Source organism: Balaenoptera borealis (assembly GCF_965194805.1).
Source record: "Balaenoptera borealis genome assembly, chromosome: 5".
NCBI lineage: Eukaryota > Metazoa > Chordata > Mammalia > Artiodactyla > Balaenopteridae > Balaenoptera > Balaenoptera borealis.
Genome location: NC_138862.1, coordinates 65,839,077 through 65,859,331, shown reverse-complemented (window position 1 = coordinate 65,859,331; position 20,255 = coordinate 65,839,077). Strand labels below are relative to the sequence as shown.

Below are 20,255 nucleotides of genomic sequence, written 5' to 3'. Positions count from 1 at the left end.
TATTCAAGCCAGGCTGAAAGGTAGCAGGCCTCCTTACTGTCTCCACCAGGGAGTAGACTTCTTCCAGAAGCTCCCTGACACATTCTCTTATGTCTCATTGGTCCCATGCCCAATAAGTGTATTTTTTGGGTTGTAGTTCTTTCTGGGTCAGTCTCCCTCACTCATTGTCTTCCTCATCTTCTACCCCCAGTGCCTGGCACACATACTTTGTCCTAAGTAAATGCTTATTCAATAGAATTGACTCAACAAATGATGTGACTTCTGTGTCTTTCCTTTTATTCTCCCCAAATATTTTCTACCGTGCTTCTGCCTGCGTATTTGTGGCTTTCCTTATAAGAACATTCCATTTTGACACACACTTTTTTCTTTCCTCTTCTATCAAACCTGGTTTTAAAAACAAAGATACAGCTTTTCACTGTATTCCTGTCATAGGTCCCACCCCACAGGCATCACTGTCACTGTCACTACAGGCAGCATGTGGGGTTTATGCCACCCCAGCGGCATACTCAAATCCCTGGTAGCAATGAATGAGCCTGCATATGGACACATATTAACTCCCCAAAGTACCTGGCAAGGTGGTACAGCACAGAAAACAGACAATTTAGAGTCACAATGACCTAGGCTTTAGCCCCTATTCACATACTATCTCTGTCACCTTGGGGATGTTCCTTAACCTCTCTGAGCTTGTTTCTTTCATTAAAAATAAAGTATCATGGGGAGACATGAGGAAACAATAACTGCTTGATAAATGTTAGTACCTTCTGCTCAGATGAGCACATTTGTGGATTGACAAAGAAGGCAGGCTGAGAGCAGCAGTCAGTTGGTCTGCCTGTCTCTTTAAGGGCTCAGGACCAGCCCATTGGTCAGGCTTGCTGAGAAAGATGACCTGCTTTGAAATTCTATCTTGGGCAGAGCCTTGGTTGTTTCTGTTCCTGTGCTTCTCATTTCCTTGCTCACAGCTGGCAGAGACAGCCACTCTGACAGCTCCGGGGGTGAATGACTAAGGTGGAGGGATGAGCAGCTGCTGCTTGCTACAGGGGGTGGCTTGGCCAGGGGGCAGGCAGGTGACAGAAAAGCAGCATATGGAAATCCCCAAACTCCACTGCTGAAATGACATCAAGGACCCAAATGGTTGCTGTGGGAAAGGCTGGGGGCGAGGGCGGCGGGGTGGGGCACGGGGCCCTTCTCCAGGAGCTCTCTAGCTCTTTTCCTTTGCCACTGATTTTCCCCCTCAACGTTAGAAAAAAGGGAATAAGATGCACATTTGTTGGTTAGGTGATTGTAATTAAAGAAGAAAAAAACCAGCTTCTTTCAACATGCCGTACATTTTCACACCTCCGTGCCTATGCTTCTTCTGCTGTTCTCACCGCTAGAAATCCTCTTCTCCCTCTACCTGGCTAATTCAACCCCTGCACCCCAAATTCCTTGTTAGCACCTGTGTCTTCCTTCTTCAATGCCACCTTCCTTCTAGGCTGCCACCTCTCCTAAACTCAACTCAGTTACTATGCTTCCCACACTGAATTGAGGTTGTTTTTTGAGGTATCTCTCCCTTGATAGAGTGAAAGCTCTTGGGAATCTTTGATTCTCTAAGTGCTTGGCTCATAGCAGGCACTCAATGTGTGTTGAGTTGAAAACTTCTACTCCTCTGCATATTTGACAATTCCTAATTTCTCACTAATTTTAGTTAGGTTACTAGCAGTATAATAAAGGTCCCTATGGATTGAGCACTTGAATAGTTCTGGAAGGTTACTGGGTGCCTCCACCCCCTGTCCCCTCCCCCATACCTCAGGGGCTGTAGGAGTAATGGTAATAAGGAAACAAAATCAAGGAGTCATGTGGAAGCCAGAGGGACATTTCTTAGTTTAGTGTTTGCATATTCCCAGATTTCAAATTGATGACCCAAGGTAGACCCCAGGTTCATCCAGAAGTTCCTGAACGTCCTCAGACTTTCTGGGGGGAGTGGAGTTAGGAGTCATGGATCTCGTCCTGTATTTCCACTAACTGTGCAAACTACTTGGGACACAGCAGTAAGTCTGATAGATGAGATCAAATCCTGCCTCTGGGACTTCCCTGGTGGCGCAGTGGTTAAGAATCCGCCTGCCAATGCAGGGGACACGGGTTCGAGCCCTGGTCTGGGAAGATCCCTACATGCCGTGGAGCAACTAAGCCCGTGTGCCACAACTACTGAAGCCCGTGCGCCTAGAGCCTGTGAGCCACAACTACTGAGCCCACGTGCCACAACTACTGAGCCTGCGCTCTAGAGCCCACGTGCCACAATTACTGAAGCCCGCGTGCCTAGAAGCCCGTGCTCCGCAACAAGAGAAGCCACTGCAATGAGAAGCCCACGCACCGCAACGAAGAGTAGTCCCCGCTCACCGCAACTAAAGAAAGCCCGCACGCAGCAACAAAGACCCAATGCAGCCAAAAATAAATAAATAAATAAATTTATTAAAGAAAAAAAAAAAAATCCTGCCTCTGTCACTTACTACCTGTTGGAACTTGTTACCTCTCTAAACCTCAGTTTCTTTCAGATGTAGAAGGAGGATAATATTTATTTGGAATGGTTGTGTGATGACTAAATCATGTGTATGTAAAATACCTAATCTGCGTCTGCCATTTTGTAGGTGTTCAATAGGTGATGGTTATTATAATTTGCCAATATTGGGGTGGGTGGGGTGATGGTCTGAGCAATGTATTACCATTGTATTAACTATTACTAGATCCAGATACACGCAGGAGAAAGTCAGAATTCAAAAAGCTGCTTTGCATAGCTAATTTTGTTTAATGGTTGTCAAATAAATGCTTATTTCAAATAAAGTCATATTTCCAACGTGACTTCATAAAGGCCTTCAAGGGGTTTTCCACTTCTCACTGTTAGCATTTTTTCTGATAATAGTCCCACACTTTCCGACCTTGAAGTGTCCTCCTACCTCAGGAGAGCCCCCAGCCCTCCCAGAGGGGGCTCTGGACAGTGTCCTGCCTGAGGTGTGGCAGTAAATTCTGTGCTCACTTTCCCTTTGCCCACCCTCTCACACACACACACACACACCCCCACATGCCTCTTTTGCCCCAGGTCTTATCTTGTCCTCTGGGGAGGTATGTTAAGTGCTCTTCCAGCCTGCCTGTGTGCCTGGCCTGTTTTTTCTCACTGCCAGTACCTCTTGGATTCCAATTCCAAACATGGTATCCGTCTGGGGTCACCCTTTCTTCCGGTGCCAAGAGAGATGCATTCCAAATGGAGCACAAATGTGCCTCCCGTGCTGGGCTCTCCTCATTCTGTTTGGGGACAACGGAGAGCAGGATGTGGCTGCTTTTTTATCCCTCACTGCTGAAGTTTTCAGCCCCATAGTCCTATCTTTTCCTCAGGACAATTTAGGTTTCCTGCCAGGAGCCAAGTGTGAAGACCGTCCTAAGAAACCTGGAGCCGTGCACACTCATCAGAGCTCTGCAGGGAGGGCCAGAGCCTTGCTGAGGGAAAGAGAAAGAAAGGTTTTCAGTTCTCCATGAAGTGTATTATGTTCTGCCATTCATTCCCCAAGCTACTGGAAGCATTCCTCCCAGGAAAGGTGGAGCTGTGGGGAGAAGCCAATGGTGAGATGACATCTGAGAGGACAGGCTAACCCACTTCCTGGATTTCCCACGTGGGGACGGTCTTAGAGCCCGACAGGCTTTGAGGCCCGAAGATGAGCAGCAACGGCAGCGCAGTGGGCCAGCTCCTCTGGAGCGGGCCGCTGTGCGTCGGCTGGAGGCGGGACCAGGAAGGGGCTGTCTACCACCTGGCCACCTGCCTCCTGCTCCTGGGCTTCATGGGGGGCAGCGGGGTGTATGGGTGCTTCTACCTCTTTGGCTTCCTGGGCACGGGCTACCTGTGCTGTGTGCTGTGGGGCTGGTTCGATGCCTGCGGCCTGGACATCGTCCTCTGGAGCGTCCTGCTGGCGACTGCCTGCGTGCTCCAGCTGGCACACCTGGTGTACCGCCTGCGCGAGGACACCCTCCCTGAGGAGTTCGAGCTCCTCTACAAGACGCTGTGCCTGCCCCTGCAGGTACCCCTGCCAGCGTACAAGGAGATCATTCGCTGCTGCGAGGAGCAAGTCTTGACTCTGGCCACGGAGCAGACCTACGCCGTGGAGGGCGAGACGCCCATAGACCGCCTGTCCCTGCTACTTTCTGGCCGGTAAGCCGCTCCGTCAATGCCCAGCATTTCTTCCCCACGCCCACGCTTCTAATTTCCCAGTGCCTCCCTTTCCATTTCACGTCCCTTCCACTGAGGAAGGATGTGGCAAGTCAAACAAACCAAAATAGATTTTTCTAAGCATGCGCTTGCTTCCCCTTTCTTAGCATTTTCCATGAGGAAACTAGCTCATGAGGCACCTTGATTGGCAGGAAGGATTGTGTGTGCACTTGTGCTGGGAGGTGTGGGCTGAGCGTTTCTTGAGCTTGGGTCTGAAATGACCACACCACACACACATGCCAGCACGTCATGCCTAAACTGCAGCAATATCTCTGTAAGCTTTGGAAAACTGGACATTTCAATAAGATTAATTCATTCCTTCCATATGCATTCAACATTTGCTAAGTGCCAAGTATGTACAAGAAACAGTGCCAAAACAGAGGGGGTTTCCTGTAACGCCTGTTCCCTCCAGGGCATCAAAGATCTTGGGGAATATCCCATACAGATTCTATGGTAAAGCCATTCTGTATATACCCAGGTATGGAGCAGGAATACCCCTTGTCCACTTTTCCACTTCCAATTGTTCTATTGAGATTCTTACAGACGAAGAAGTAAAGTGCTATAAACCTGCGGGCCAGACAGTGAGGGAGGAGTAGTGATGCCCACGTGTGTCTCTTTGAGTATATGGTGGAGACACCTGGCTGACACCTTTTAAGGAGGCTGACAGTCAGACCTTAGCAGAAATGGGCTTTGTCAGGATTAGTGTATGCCTGGTCAGGCTGCATGCGAGCATTGGCCATTGACTGACCTCTTCTGAACAAATATACCATGGAGCTCTGTGCTGCACAGTTGGTAGGAAATTGTGAATTCTTTGAAATATTGCCCTAGTGGGACTTGTATGTGGAGCTAAGCATCTTAACCTGGTATGTACTTGGGCTGGCTCTGTGGAAAGCAAGTAGAGTATTTCAAAAGCTTTGTCCTTAATTTCCTCTTTCCTGCTTTCTTAAGACCAGGAGAATGTGGTAGAAAGACAAGAAAGTAATCAGAAGGGTCTGATTTCAAAAAAAAAAAAAAGAAAGAAACCAGATAACACCGCCAGCCACAGTGGGGAAAAAAAGGAGTTTGACATTGATGATGATGGTACTACAACAACTACTGCTACTAGTAATAATATGCATTTATGTATTAATGTATAGAATCAGTGTGATGTATACATGTTTTTATTTTGTTTGGAGTCTGAGGTCCTGGGTTGAATGAGCTATGAGGTTTTGTGATGTTTCATTTCATTTATGGGTGAACTGAAGTGTAAATAAACCATACATCAGGATTATTGTATGGTTCAGGTATCTTTTATATAATGGATTTACCATGAACTTGTAGAAGACCACGTCCCTGTGAAGAGGAGAGGGGGCCTTGCCCTCTCAGTGTGGCTTTTCCTATTATACTTAGCATCCAAAACCTGAGTCAAAACTTAGACAATTTTGATATTTTTCTTGCTTTGCAAGGTTTGGAAGTAAGAGTTTTGTTTTGAGATCTTTCAACGTCATCCTGTCTCAACTTTGCTAAGTTGGAGCTGGGGAAAGGAGCTTCTAGTCTATATGACCAGGCTCCAGCTTTAAAGGAGAATCATCATACCTTTGGCTGGTGAGGTACCAAACACCTCAAAGCAGCAGACAAGAACTCCACGCCAGGAAATGGAGGCTTCTTGTGGAGACCTCCCCAGTTCACGTGCAGACTCTCATCTGGAGCGCTTTGCTGAAATCTCAGACATCCTTTTTGTTTTATTTTCATAAGGCAGTCAATCCCTTTCAAGACTCAGAAAGGCAAAGTGACTTCCTCAAAGTTCATCACCCTGTTAAGCTGTGCTTACTGTTGGAGATTTTCTCTCATATACAATCCCAAGCATGAACTCCTGAAGAGGCAACTAACTGTCTAAGCTCTTCTTGGAGGATGAAATTACCTGATGTCCAGGAGATCAAGAAGGAAGAGGAGACTCAAACTACAAAGGATACAATATACAATGTGAATGGCTTCAGGGAGTCATGCAGGCTCATTAGATGTTACTCACACTCTAAAATCTTGTCCTTCCTCAGTGGCTTGCTTGGGTGTCCAGATTCCTTGCCTGGGGAGAGGACGGGAGGATCTGATGTGTGTGGCAGCAGCTTCATTTCTTTCCTGTTGTCTTTATTCCTTTGTTAGAGAAGCTTTTCTTTGAGGTTTTGGTCCCATTTATGGTGACACAGTGAGTTCATTTGTTTGATCGTTCCTTCCTTCTTCCTTTCCTTTCTCCCTTCCTTCCTCCCTCCCCCTTTCCAAAAATATTTATGAAGAGGGCTAGGGACTAGGGATCTTGTGTTAAAAAATGAAAAATATTTTCCTTGTACTCACGGAGCTTACAGTCTATGAAGAGAGACACTAATTCATGTTTGACATAGTGGTGAAAAACAGACATAGTATTTCCAAGGAGAAAGGCAAAGTGCAATGAGAGCATTTAAGCGGTGGACCTAACTTTCCTGGGGCGGCCAGACAAGATTTCCTGGAGGAAGGAATGTTTAAGCTGAGGCCTGAGGAGAAGGTGGGAATTGGGAAGAAAGGCAGCTGGAGGGGACAGAATATGTGAAGACTGTGAGGTAGGAGAACGGGGCACTTCATCTTTCCTTGTATCCTTTCATTACTCAGGGAAGTTCTGATGGCTATCTACACATATTGATAGGTCTTGTAGGAGCAGGTGCGTTTCTGCCATCAGAGAGTGTAGGTTGACACCACATCCTGGGCTTGGTTTGAGACCTACGTCCCCTTCTGTCTTCCATCTTTAGGTTGTCAGATAATACGCAATAATTTATTAATTGATGGTGGTCTTTGGTAATTTGCACACATACATATATATCTAGGCATTCACTAGGAGCAAGGTGTGGAGTGCTAATATCCCCTTGGCCAAAACGTAATCACATGGCTCTACCTCGCGGCAAGGGGGGTAGGGAAATGTAGTTTAGCCGGGCAGCCATGAACCCAGCTAAAATTCCAAATATGGAGGAAGGGAAAAAGCAGATACTGGAAAACAGAATTCCACACTGGATTTCTCAGATCTCCATCCCCATTCTGATCTGCTTCTCAATATCCTATTCATTCTTCAAAACTCAGCTCAGATATCATCTTTGAGAAGTCTGCCACTTGGAGAGAACTAAGCTCTCTCCGTCCTCTAGTCTCCTGTCCCACAGTAGCACACGCTGACTTACAGCCAGTTATTTATGTGCCTGTGACTTCCACTAAATTGTAACGTCTTTAAAGGCAAGGATCAGATCATCTCCACATTCCCAGATTTCCAGGAACACAGAAGGTGCTCCATACATAATTGTTTAGCCAATAAAGCTCCAGAAAAAGTGGAACAGTATCTCCTTCCAAATGGACAGGATGCACCTTAAAGATCTTTTTGATCTGCCCCCTCTGCCTGATAGAGGAACCTTCTTTCCCAGTATAACTCACTTTAGAGGAGAGGTTGAGGCTGAGACTCTGAGTTTTCTGGGGAAAAGAGGAAAGAGCCCATACTGGACCCTAATCATTTTCCACTTTTTAACATGTAACTTAGACTTCGGAGAGGATTCGGGTAGCCACTTCCCTTTTCCCACACAGTCTCTTCTCTCCCTTTGCCAGGGTTCGTGTGAGCCAGGACGGGCAGTTTCTGCACTACATCTTTCCTTACCAGTTCATGGACTCTCCCGAGTGGGAATCGCTGCATCCCTCTGCGGAGGGGGTCTTCCAGGTAATAGGGAGCCCCATGGCAGCACCGCCCCAGCCCATCCCACTGTAACCCAGCAATATCCCTGCCTCCATCTTTCCCCTCTTACATCTGTCACTTGAACAACTGCCAATATGATGCTCGGGGTGGGAGCACCCTCCTCCTGTGGAAAAAGTGCCTGGCAGAGGAAGGGTGGGGTAGGGAGGTGCAGACCCCTGAGAGGGGGGCTATGTCACTCCTATGCCGAAAACTCTTCCAGAAGACCCCAGTGACCACAAGGGAAAAGCCCACACTCCTTAGGGAGTAACTCAAGACCTTTAGTGACATCCAGCCACATCTCTAGTCCCTTCCTTCCTCACAGTTCCTGCTCATACCAGCCCTACCGAACTACTAGTACTTCCCTAAACACACCACATTGTTTTGCAATGGCCATGCCTTGGCTCCTACTGTCGCTCCTATCTGAAATGCACTTTCCTCATCCAGAGGAGGCCATGGCATCTCACTTCCTCTGAGGCCTGCCCAGGCTGACCTCACCAGCTTCCGCCCTGCACACCGCCTACGTGCCTCTTCTATTCCTTTTACCATGCTGACTGCGCACATGTCTCTAACGATTTGGTTTCCTTTCTGTCTTTCACATAGTAAACTCCTTGAGGTAGAAATCTGGGCTCTCCTCTCCATCTTCAGGCTCCAAAGGGCAATACCTTGTGCACAGTAGTAGGTGTTCAGTAAAGGTTCGCTGAACTGACTCGGCAGTGGGCAGCTGGTGTCTCAGAGGGCTCCAGAGGACATCACATACACACTCCAAGTTCAGGGCCTGGCTGCTAGAGCCCTCCTCTCTTCTCTGCCAATCCTTCAGATTCCAGTTACCTTCTTTGTCGTTCTCACTTACTGAATGGCTAGCACGTGGCAGGCACTACCTATTTTATTGCCTTATTAATTCTCACAATCATCCTCTGGGTTGAATGTTGTTATTAACATGTTTAACAGATGAGGGAACTAAGGCTTAGAAACCTCAAGTAATTTGCCTAAGGTCTTCATCTAGAAAGTGGCAAAGCCAAGTGGCCTGACACCACTATTTCTATTCTTTTTTAAAATGGGAGGGTTACCAGGAGAGTGGAGTTTACATATACCCACCATTATAGGGACTCCCCTGTCCAGATAGTTTGCCAGTACTGGGTTCCCTGTGTCTCCTACCAGTTCTATCAGGGAGTCCCTCAGGCGAGCATTCGAGCCAACCCCAGAATAGACACATGCCAGGCAGTGCCACCTGGCTGGGCCTGCTTCCGCCCCACCCTGACTCTTGGCTCTGTGAGGACAGAGCCTGAGAGGCAATCCTGATCCCACTGCCTAGACCACCAGCCACAGATCCCCTCTGAACGTGCCTCATCCACCACACACTCACGTCCTCTCCAAGCCTCCCAGCAGTCTCCTTTGAGAACCCTCCCAGGACCATAAGAACCCTCAGGAGGCCTGAGTCAGGTCCTGAGCCAGCCAGACCAGGCTCTGTTTCTGACACTGAAACTGAGAAACAGGTGGTGGATAAGCCAGGCGTCCTCCCCTAAGTTATGCTTGAAAGGAAGGGCTGTGACCCCAGATGGCCTCTCAGTCATCTGAGAGGGATGTAGGGACTGTCATATTTCTCCCATTTGTATTTTTAGCATGCATCCCCATTGGGAGCAATGAGATCCACATATTTGCTCTTGGTTCTGTGAAGTCCCATTTCCTCTTTGCAAATGTCAAGTGTTGTCTCAGGTTGTAGTTCATCTTGTCCTTGCCTTTGCAATTGCATAGTCTTTGTTGACTAATAGGGAATCCACAGTGACTGAATCATAATTCTTACTGAGTTTACCACAAGGGAATCAACATTCCATCACACCTCTCAAGAATTCAATTAAGAATTTATTGACTGTTAAGCACTGTGACCCTCTCATTAGTCACCAAGAACATAGCATGGGAGGGATCACACAAAAATCGGCATTATTTCTCCAACTTGCATCATGTTTTACTGGACCCAAGGTCTCTTTACGTACATCAGCTTATTTAATCCATTCACCCAGCTTCGAAGGTGAGGATTAAAGAAAGAGCTGGTCAAAACTTTATTGGGCTTCCCTGGTGGCGCAGTGGTTGAGAATCTGCCTGCTAATGCAGGGAACACGGGTTCGAGCCCTGGTCTGGGAGGATCCCACATGCCACGGAGCGGCTGGGCCCGTGAGCCACAATTACTGAGCCTGCGTGTCTGGAGCCTGTGCTCCGCAACAAGAGAGGCCGCGATACTGAGAGGCCCGCGCACAGCGATGAAGAGTGGCCCCCACTTGCCACAACTAGTGAAAGCCCTCGCACAGAAACGAAGACCCAACATAGCCATAAATTAAAAATAAATAAATAAATAAAAATTTAAAAAAAAAGAAGTTTTAAAAAAAACTTTATTACAGACATGTGCATGTGTATGTGGGAATCAGTCAAACCATTGGTTCCCTGAAGACCTTTAGGAAGGATTTTACATAGGACATGAGAAAACGACATCAGGTTGTTTTGCAACATACAAGATTGGTAGTCTTCTCCTGATTTCATTCATTCACTTCAGTAGTATTTATTGAGCAGTTATTGTAACCTGGGCACTATCTTTTTTTTTTTTTTTTTTTTGGCCACTCCATGTGGCATGTGGGATCTTAGTTCCCCAACCAGGGATTGAACCTGTGCCCCCTGCAGTGGAAGCGCAGAGTCCTAACCACTGGACCGCCAGGGAATTCTCACCTGGGCACTATTAAAGGTGCTCGGAATATATCAGTCAATAGAACAGATGAAGGTCCCTGCCTTCATGCAATTTACATTCTAGTAGGGGAGACAAAAAATAAGCCATAGACATAATGAATAAGTAAATTATGTAATATGTTAAAAGATAATAACTTCTAGTAAAAAAAAAAAATAGAGTAGTGTAATTAAGGGAGAGATAAAGTTGACCCTTGAACAGCACAGGAGGTAGCGGCACCAACCCTTCACGCAGTAGAAAATCCATGTATAATTTATATAGTCCAACCGCCAAATATATGTTCCCCCATATCTGGGGTTCCACATCCTCAGATTCAACCAACCGGCCAATTGTGTAGTACTTTAGTATTTACTATTCAAAAAAAAAATCCCCATTTAAATGGACACACTCAGTTCAAATCCGTGTTGCTCAAGGGTCAACTGTAGTTGCAATTTTAAATGGGGTGTTCATGGAAGTCTTTGTTGAATGGGCGACATCTGAGCAAAGACCTGAAATGATTGGTAGTGTGAGCTCTGAGAATATCAGGGGGAACAGCATATAAGACAGAGGGAAGAGCCAGTGCAAAAGCTGGGTGATGGGAAGGACTAGCATGTTTGAGGTTCAGAAAGGAGGCCAATGTGGCTGGAACAGAGAGAGGGAGGGGAGAATATAGTAGGAGAGGAAGTCAGAGAGGTGATATGGAGCCACATCGTCTAGGGCCAGAGCGTATATTTTCTAGATAGAGCCAAAAGGATTTCCTAATGCATTGGATTGTAGTGCATGAGAGAAAGAGGATTAAGAAAACCTCTAAGACTTTTGACCTGAGCAACTGGAAGGATGGAGCTGCTATCAACTGAGATAAGGAAGGCTACAATAGTATCGGCTTTGTGAGAAGAGAGGAAGTCCAGTTTGGGGAGGGTTAGATTTGCGTCATCTATGGACATTTAAATGGAGGCACTGCAAAGACAGTTGCATATTTGAGTCTGGAATTAAGGAACAAGGTCTGAGGTTGAGAAGTCATAGTACACAGATGATGTTTAAAGCCATTGGATAGGACAAGATCACCAAGTGAGTGCGCGTAGACAGAAAGGGGGTTCAAGAATCCATTAACCCTGGGATACTCTAGTGTTAAGAAGTTGGAGGGAAAAAGAGGAAGCAGCAAAGGAAGCTGAAAGGGACCAATCAGGAGATTATACCAGGAGAGTATGGCATCCTGGGAACCAAGTAAAGAGTATCAAAGAGGAGAGACTGAATGCTATGAAAACTGATTGTCAGACTCAGCAATGTAGAGGTCATTGGTGACCTTGCCAGGAACAGTTTGTGGACCACTGGGGCAAAGCCTTGCTGGCTAAAGAGAGAGTGCAAGAGGAATTGGTAACAGCAAGTATAGACAACTTTTTCATGGAGCTTTGCTGAAAAGGAGAGCAAATCAATGGAGTGTTAGCTAGCAAAGGAAGTGAAGTGAAGAAAATGGATTTTAATTTTAAAATTTTGATTCATTTTAATATGGAAGAAGTAACAGCATGTTCACAAGAATGCCCACGGTCTTTGTGTTCAGCTTTGAGGACGCTGTTTGCGTCCAGATTAGCTCTTACGCACACCCACTTCATGTGCAGCACCCTTATTTCTTGTTTGGGAATTGTTACTAAGTACATCGAAAGTACGGGTTATGGCAGATGTGACAATTACTTGCTGAACCAAATTAGTAATGGATGGATTGTGAGTAATAATTCTTTCCCATGAGGCAACAAGCCCGGAGAGATTAAGCAATTCATCTGATGTCACACAGCTAGTAAAGCGGTAAAGCCAGAACTTTAAACTTGTTTCTGGTCTTGATGAGTTAATTTAGAGCCCTGACTTCAGTGCTGATGATTGAGGGGAGGGGAGGGGGAGTTCTGGAGGCAAAGAAATAAAAGGATTATATATGATCTCTAACAAAGAATGTTTGGAAAGCCAACCCTACCTTTAATGAGACGACCCACATAAAGGATTTAACACAATGCCAACATGTGGTCGCCTCTCAGTAAATGTCAGCTGCTGTCCTCCTCCTCCTCATTTCCACTGTCTCGATTCACAAATCATCTTGAGCTCTGCCAACCTGCTCACGTTTAAAGTATTATGGCCAGAGTATAAAGAATTGTGTGATTCCACACCCTTTTTCTTTACTATCCTAAGCATGTTTTCATTTGAAACCTAGCTTTACCATCATTGTTTTAACAAGGTTTATCAAGCACCTACTCTGTGCTGGGCACACGTTATTGACCCTGCTAGTGTAACTTAGCTTTGTATCATGGGCACATAGTGAGTGCCCAGAAATTTCTAGATGTCTAAATAAATGGAGAGTGGGGTGTCCTTCTACTCTGTGCTCTTAAGAGTTCCTCTTGGGACTTCCCTGGAGGTCCAGTGGTTAAGACTCTGTACTTCCAATGCAGGGGGCACGGGTTTGATCCCTGGTCGGGGAACTAAGATCCCTCATGCTGCAAGGTGGCGGCCCCCCCAACCCCAAAGAAAGAGTTCCTCTTCCTCTGTGCCCTTTTTCTGACTTCAGTAATCGGATCCATTTGGTTACTTGTAGGGCCCAAGTCAAGAGCAGCTCACGGGCCTGAATCCCAAGCCAGCATTCTGTCCACTGGATGCAGCCTGGCTCTTCTCTCACTGAAATTCTTTCCAACTCTTTTTTGTGTCCCCACTCCAATATATTATCTTTTTTTATCCTTAAAACAAACTGTCATCAGCATCCTGACCTTCCTTCTGAGCACTAGGTGGCCCTTCTTCTCTCCTGTAATCACAGCAGGCTCAGAACCTTCTGTAGCCATTAGTGAGATCAGCCATGGGACACAGAGTAGGAGAGCTGAGGAGACCGGAGGCGGATACTCAGGCTGCAGGAGGTGAGGGCCCAGCGAGTTAAGGGCTGATCTCAGGGCTCCTGACAAGAGCACCCACACACACACAACCACCCCCCACCCCTGTCATGTCAGTGCACGCAGTAAAAGTCAGTCATAGGACCTCTTCCAGGCAAGGCCATGGAGAGCTACTTCCACAGCTTCTTCAGGAAAAGTGCAGCAGTTTGCCAAGTAAATGCTGTATTTCTCTGTGCTAAGCATGGACACATTTTCTAGTTTCAACCTTTACTCTCTGCTCCTGACCCCTCTCAGGTCACTCTGACAGCCGAGACTGAATGTAGCTACATTTCCTGGCCCCGGAAAAGTCTCCACCTCCTTCTGGCCAAAGAGCGATACATCTCTCGCCTCTTCTCGGCCCTGCTGGGCTATGACATCTCGGAGAAGCTCTACGCTCTCAATGACAAGCTCTTTGCTAAGTTCGGGCTGCGCTTCGACATTCGTCTCCCCAGCCTCTACCACGTCCTAGGTCCTGCTGCCCCAGATGCAGGACCAGAGTCTCAGAAGGATGACAAGGACGTCCGTGAGCCTGCTGCATCTCCCCCTCCTCAGGCCCTGCCCACATCTGTCCAGCAAACACCCCCTAGCTCCCCACCTCCAGCGGCCGCCAACCCTCCTGCACCTCCTCCCTGGGTCAGGATGTCCAGGCCCGACAGCAGTGTCCTGGGTGAGGACTCTACCAGTCTGGTGCTGGAGGATTTTGAGGAGGTGTCGGGATCAGAATCGTTCATGGATTATCAGAGTGATGGGGAGTACATGAGGTGAGGGGAGAACTAACATGGGCACGGCTGCCGGGCTCAGGATCCTGTGTAAGTACTCAGAAGGCAGCTGCCACTTTCTTGCCAACAGCTGGCCTTAACTGGGTTTGTAAGGGCAAAAGATCGTTTCATGGAGCCTGTCCTCCCGAGGATTCCCAGAAAGTGGCATTAACCCAACCCTGCAGATAGCAACTCACTCTTGGTGCACGCAAAGCATGAGAGTTTTAAAAAAAATTTTTTTTTAACTCATCCCTTATTAAGTGTGATTGCATTTTTGAAAGTGGGCTGGCTGGTCAACATTTTGAGCAAGCAGATAGGTGGCTAATTTTTTTTGCAAGGTTGTGCTAATAACTAAGGCCACAGCTAAGACTAAAGGGGATTTTATTTGTGGCATGCATTTTAAAGGATTTTTTAAAAAAGCTGGCATGGTTCTAATTCCTAATGGTTCTTCTTGGCATATAGTCAGCTCTGGAAAGCAGTCATTATTTAGCCTGGATTGGACAGGTACCTCTGTTAACATCGAGTATTTCGAAGAGGCTTGTGATTAGAGGCTAATGACTCTGGGAGGAAAATGTCCCCACCTTGCTCTCCTCTGTGCCAGTGGAAAGTGTGTTATTTGCTCAGGCACAGGACTGGACACTGCTGTGACTGAATATTACTATGATAGGGTGACTTTCCCAGAAAACCACACCTGCGGGAGGTAGAGTGGGCGTAATCTGGGTGGGACTAACGTGCAGGATTTCGCTCACATCTTAGGAGAGTGTACAAGAAAGTGTGTGCTGAGCAGTTCTGGGTAACTGCTTTCATGTTCCCCCTGGCTGCTCTCACAATGTTGTGTGACTTATTCCTCTAGGACTCCAGCCAACCATGGTGCAGGCCTGGCTTTTCCTGAGGAAAATCCCACTGTTTCCAATTTGGAAGGCATTTCCAAGGTGGGGGAGGGTTAGCTAAGAGATTAATCATTCTTTAGGAAACACTGACTGTTTTCCCAAGACACTAGTTCAGTGAGGAAGGCATTTAGGGTACGTGAGGTAAGTAAGTGAAGGTTTGTATATTTTGAAAAGCAAGTCATATAAATGATGAAAGAGGCAAGAGAGGCAAACGATAAAAGGTTAGCTATTTGGTTTCATAGGTGTGGAATTGATAATCTATGGAAGCAGAGTCCTTACAACCAGCGTCTGGCACCCGAAATCACTTTCTTGACCTCCTCCATTTGTGTTGTCCTCTCCTGTTGCCTCCTTCCCACTGTGCCCTACTCGCCCACCCCCACCAGTGCATATGGATTCTGTCCTGTGGGTCCCTCTCTTTGTCCAACACAGCTACCCACCTGCACACACTCTGAACTCACAGCAGCTCCCTGTGTCCTCATGTTCTTCCTGGCTTTCTTCTCTTTTCCAGGCTCTGTTTGTTCTCCTCTTTCTCCCTTCCTTCTGACTTCTGCTCAGTCCTTGGTTCCCTCAGTTTGCTGCTCTTAAGAAGAAAAAGGCCTGTTTCTTCTTCTCGGTTAATTTCCCCTCTACATATTTGTCCTCCACGTCTTCCCCATTTTACTGTTGCTGTATTTATCTCTCTTTTGCCTTCTTCCCATTTGCCCCACTTCCTATTTTGCTCTATCTCTTCTTCCTAAGCTGCCCTGTATCCCCAACTTAGTTTTTAATCCTGACTCTTCCAAGATCAGTACCTCTCCCTCTGCCTATAAAGAAAACCATTCAAGTGAAGGTGTGAAAATTCCCACCTTTGGTGGCTACATATCTTATGCATGAGTTATCCCAAACGTTAAGAGGCAGGCGGGGTTGTAAACAAGAAAGAGACCCACACTGGGACCCCGAAGTCCTGGCTGCTATGTCTGGCTCTGCTACTGATTGCAAACCACACAACCTCACTGAACCTCACTTTCTTCATGTGAGTGTGTTGGCCCAGCTGGCCCCCAAAGGCCCTCCTGGGTTTATGTGAGAAGGCAAAGGATGTGCTGTTCAGAGGAGGAAAGAGAAGCAGCCAGTCAACAGTATAATGGACACAAGCCCCAGGACATCAGCATGTCTTCCAGCAAGAACTCGCTGCTGTACTTCACTATGATTTCTCTTGTGACTTGGGACTGTCCTCCTCCCTGCTGGGTGGTAGGTCCTGCTTGACTAGGAGTTCTCTCCATTCTGTACCTGTGAAGAGTCTATCACCTACCACGTGATGACAGTGCAGATGCTCATGTGCAGGGCGGTCACGACTCCATCTCCCAGGTCCTCCACCCTTAATACTATTGCATAAAAGGCCTCTTTCCAAATTCAGCCTTTTCTGAGGCTCAAGATGAGAAAACTGCTAACATAACTCACTTTCTAAAGTACTAGTATTCGTAGTATAAAGAGAGTAGGTTTTTAAATGTTCTTTGTCTTAAGTAATAGAGAGAAAGGAAAAAACACATTGTTTACTTCCACAGAGTTTTCGGAACAACTTGAAAATGTGATCAAATCGGCCAAATTTTAGACGGCTTTCAGTTTAGTCTGTGATAATGGGATAATTTAACCCAGAGACCTTTTCCTCGAATTGTGTTTTAGGGTGTTTGGTTTGACTTATTTGCCATCAAGCTCCTTTTAGGGTTATTACTGTAATGAATAACCATAGTCCCGCGTGACTGGTAGCAATTGACTCTGGTTTCCTTTCTAAAGCAGGGCACAATTCACCATCTAGTCCCTGGCTCTGCAATGACCAGAACTGTAAGCTCATCGCTATTCATCCCCGCCCAGCACTTACATAAGAGGCATGAAGCTGACTGGATTCTGCATTGTCAGGACACAGCTTCATCACACTGACGCCAGCGCTTGTCCCTCACACCAAGCCAATTTAAGACCAACTAAAAATAGTCAGAGGTTCTACTGGAGCTTATTTTTGAAGAGAGCACATTTTTCAGTTTGGTGGTGCCCAGAATTATCCACAACTGGGTGCTACTTTTCTTAACATGCAAAGCAGTGCTGTAGGATAATGTATTCACGCCGGGTCTTACAGTTAGACCTCAAATTAACCCTGCCTTCACTAGAATCTTTCCAGTTAATTCTATGAACACACTCCACAATGCTCCATTTGATGTCTTACTTAAAGGAGATGCTCAATGAATGCATCTCTGAAGTGGTCAGTTAAGTCAGATAATGAGTCCATTATCACAAATTAACTGGAAGCTGTCTGAAATTTGGGCAATTTTGCTTATGTTTTCAAGTTGTTCTGAAGACTTTGTGGTTTGAAAGTAAATACTGTATATTGTTTCCTTTCTCTCTATTATTTAAATAAACAAACAAATGAGAAACAGATTACAACATGGAGGCTAATTGTGGTCAAGGAAGGAGGCCAGGACCAGGACATAGTACCAAGGGCCAGAGAACCAATTCAACAAACATTCACTGAGTATCCACTGTGTATTTCAGGCACTGTGCCAGGTAATCACATTATGAGTAATCATGAGTAACAGCTGGAAGAATGTAAGATGCTTAATCTGCAAGAGATGGACAAGAGTAATACCTTCAAATTTTGAAAAGAAGAGGAATTACAATTTCCCTTAATTTGGTGACGTTCTTGAGGACAGAAATGAATTAAGGGCTGAAAGCTATAAGGAGAGGATTTTAGCTCAGTATTAATAATGGATTTGCCTCAAGGAGTAGTGAGTTACTCGTCACTGGAAGAATTCAAATAGGGATCAGAAGAAATCTTCTCAGAGATTTTTTTTAAGGTGATTCAAGCTCTGAGAGAAGGATGCCTTAGGTTATTGCTATTAAGGTGCCTTCTAACTCTGTGATGCTATGATTCTGTGATTCTAAGATGTGACTCTAGTCCTGCCAGTTAACCACCTTCAAGAGCAGTTCCTCATCTGTGAAACAGGGCTAGTAGTCTCATAGATAATTAGTACCTACTGAGAAGTAGATAGGTAGCCTCTGTCTACCTTACCAGGTTGCTGTGAGGAGTAATTGAGATTAAGTACACAAAGGCAATTTGTAAGCTATAAAGCACTAGTTTAATGTATAAGGTATTTTAAAATTCTGTTCTGTATAGAATTATTTAACAAACTCCTCCCCACGCTGCCCCTGCTTCTCTCTTCCGCTCCCTAGCCCTCCTCCTCTGAGATACATGATTTCCCATCTTATTTCCCCCAGTCTGGTATTCCAAGGAAGGTAGCAGCTGACAGGATCCCCTGACAACAAAAGGAACAGCAAAAAGGTGGTGATCCAAAGAAAGCACACACTAGCTCCTTGGCCCCTGAATAACTAAGCTATAGCCAGACCTTCACCTGTTTTATTTGCCCAGGAGAGACTGATCACCGTCACACTATATTCAGGCTCTTTCCCTCGGAAGTGGCCATAAGGTGCTTAGTTAGCTGTCAGTGTTGTTAAATAGCATGTTTCTCCCAGAACCACTAGAAAGCCTCCTGCGGCAGAAGACTTGCCCTTGAAGGTGGCATGGCAGGAGCTGCCTGGGGCCTCAGGGTCTGGGTCTCTAGATGGTAGCTCTACTCGACCTGCCAAGGCTCCGTGTTCAGGCAGGTAAGTTAGAGGCAGCAGTTCCCTCCCTGCCCTCGGGATCCCAGCAGCCTGCAACCCGGGCCCACTCCCAGGTTATTCTTCTACTTCTGTTTTACAGGCCTCATTTACCTATCCCTCTCTTTGTAAAAATAAAAGACAGGGTTTTGTAAAACTCACCAATTTTCTATGCAGAATTTTGAGAACTCATTCCATAATGTTAGGTAGGATTCTTCATAGGAAGCGTATAGATTCTTCACAGGAAGCAACCGAAGTTGATCTCTTGGTCTCTTCTCCTATAAAATGAGAGGACTGGACTATGTAACTTCAAAGCTGACTCACCCTAATATTCTAGAAGGAAATGATTCAAAGATACATCTGCCCCTAATATGTTAGGCATTGGGTACACTTAAAATATTGGGAACTGGTAGAGGAAAAAAAGACGTGAAAAGAGCCCTGTGAAGTTATGCGAGCTATCTGGAGCCACAGTGCTGAACTCCTTCCTCTGTCTTTCCACAGCTTCTAGAACTCCTCTCCAGAGCTACTCTCAAGTTATGTCCAGGGGACGGGCCCCCTTGGCTCCAACTCTGACTCCTGAACTGTAAGGATCAATGGACCATCCTTTTCTCTGGCCACGTCAGTCCTCACAGGAAGATCACTCGTGTGCACACCCCTCTTCTCACCCTCTGGAAGGCTCATGGGCAAGGTCGGAGCAGACACAGAAGATGCTAAAGTGCTGCAGCCACACCAAGGCCCCCGAGTGACTTTTAGAACTTTGCCTTCACCAGCCTTCCTTCCCAGAGAAGGCATCCAAAAGTGCAAAAGCACAGATTCTATCCTTTACTAACTGCAGTATCTCAGGCAAGTCACATAGTCTCTCTGAGTGTCTGTAAAGTGGGGATTATAAAACCCAGTTCACAGGGTTGTGAGGATTCAATGAGTTGATTCAGGTAAAGCACCCTAGGACATGGCGTGGCACCTAGTAAGCACTCAATAAATCACTCATTTCCTTTCCTTATGTTGTTTCTTTCAGCGTTCTGAAAGGATCAATGAAGTCAGCTATCCAAGAAGTTTTCACTGTTTTTGTCTTGTTTTATTTAAAAATTTTTTCATTAAGGTTCAACATAGGGAAGTAGAAATTTTAGAACCTAGTTTGCCATTAAGCTTTTAAGTTCAACTTACAAATCTTTCCCTCTATTTATGACCATAATATTAGACAGTAGTTTTTAGAGGGATTTTTACAAATCTATTTAATTAAATTTCCTTAAACATTTTAAAGTAGACTTACAAATTTAACATATTCTATTTTATTTTTTTCCCCCAAATACCGCCACATGTATTCTGGTTACCTATTGCTGTGTAACATTCATCCCTAAAGCAGTGAGTTAAAATCATCACGATACTTTGTTTTGCTCACAAAAGTGGGGCTTGGCTGGGCTCAGCTG

The 20,255-nt window shown here is 46.0% G+C and overlaps 1 protein-coding gene across 3 annotated transcripts; it reads left to right on the top strand.

The window, feature by feature from the left end:
- The first annotated feature begins 3,467 nt into the window (after positions 1–3,467).
- On the top strand, positions 3,468–19,824 carry POPDC2 (popeye domain cAMP effector 2). 3 transcript variants are annotated; one of them, XM_082394971.1, is made up of 4 exons: positions 3,468–4,174; positions 7,823–7,931; positions 13,812–14,223; positions 19,330–19,824. In XM_082394971.1, the coding sequence occupies exons 1-4, from the start codon at positions 3,684–3,686 to the stop codon at positions 19,413–19,415; spliced, it is 1,098 nt and encodes a 365-aa protein (XP_082251097.1). In that variant the 5' UTR covers positions 3,468–3,683; the 3' UTR covers positions 19,416–19,824. The 3 variants fall into 3 exon arrangements, with proteins under 3 accessions (XP_082251097.1, XP_082251095.1, XP_082251096.1); XM_082394969.1 differs by having other exon boundaries at positions 13,812–14,317; XM_082394970.1 differs by having other exon boundaries at positions 13,812–14,365.
- The last annotated feature ends 431 nt before the right edge of the window (positions 19,825–20,255 follow it).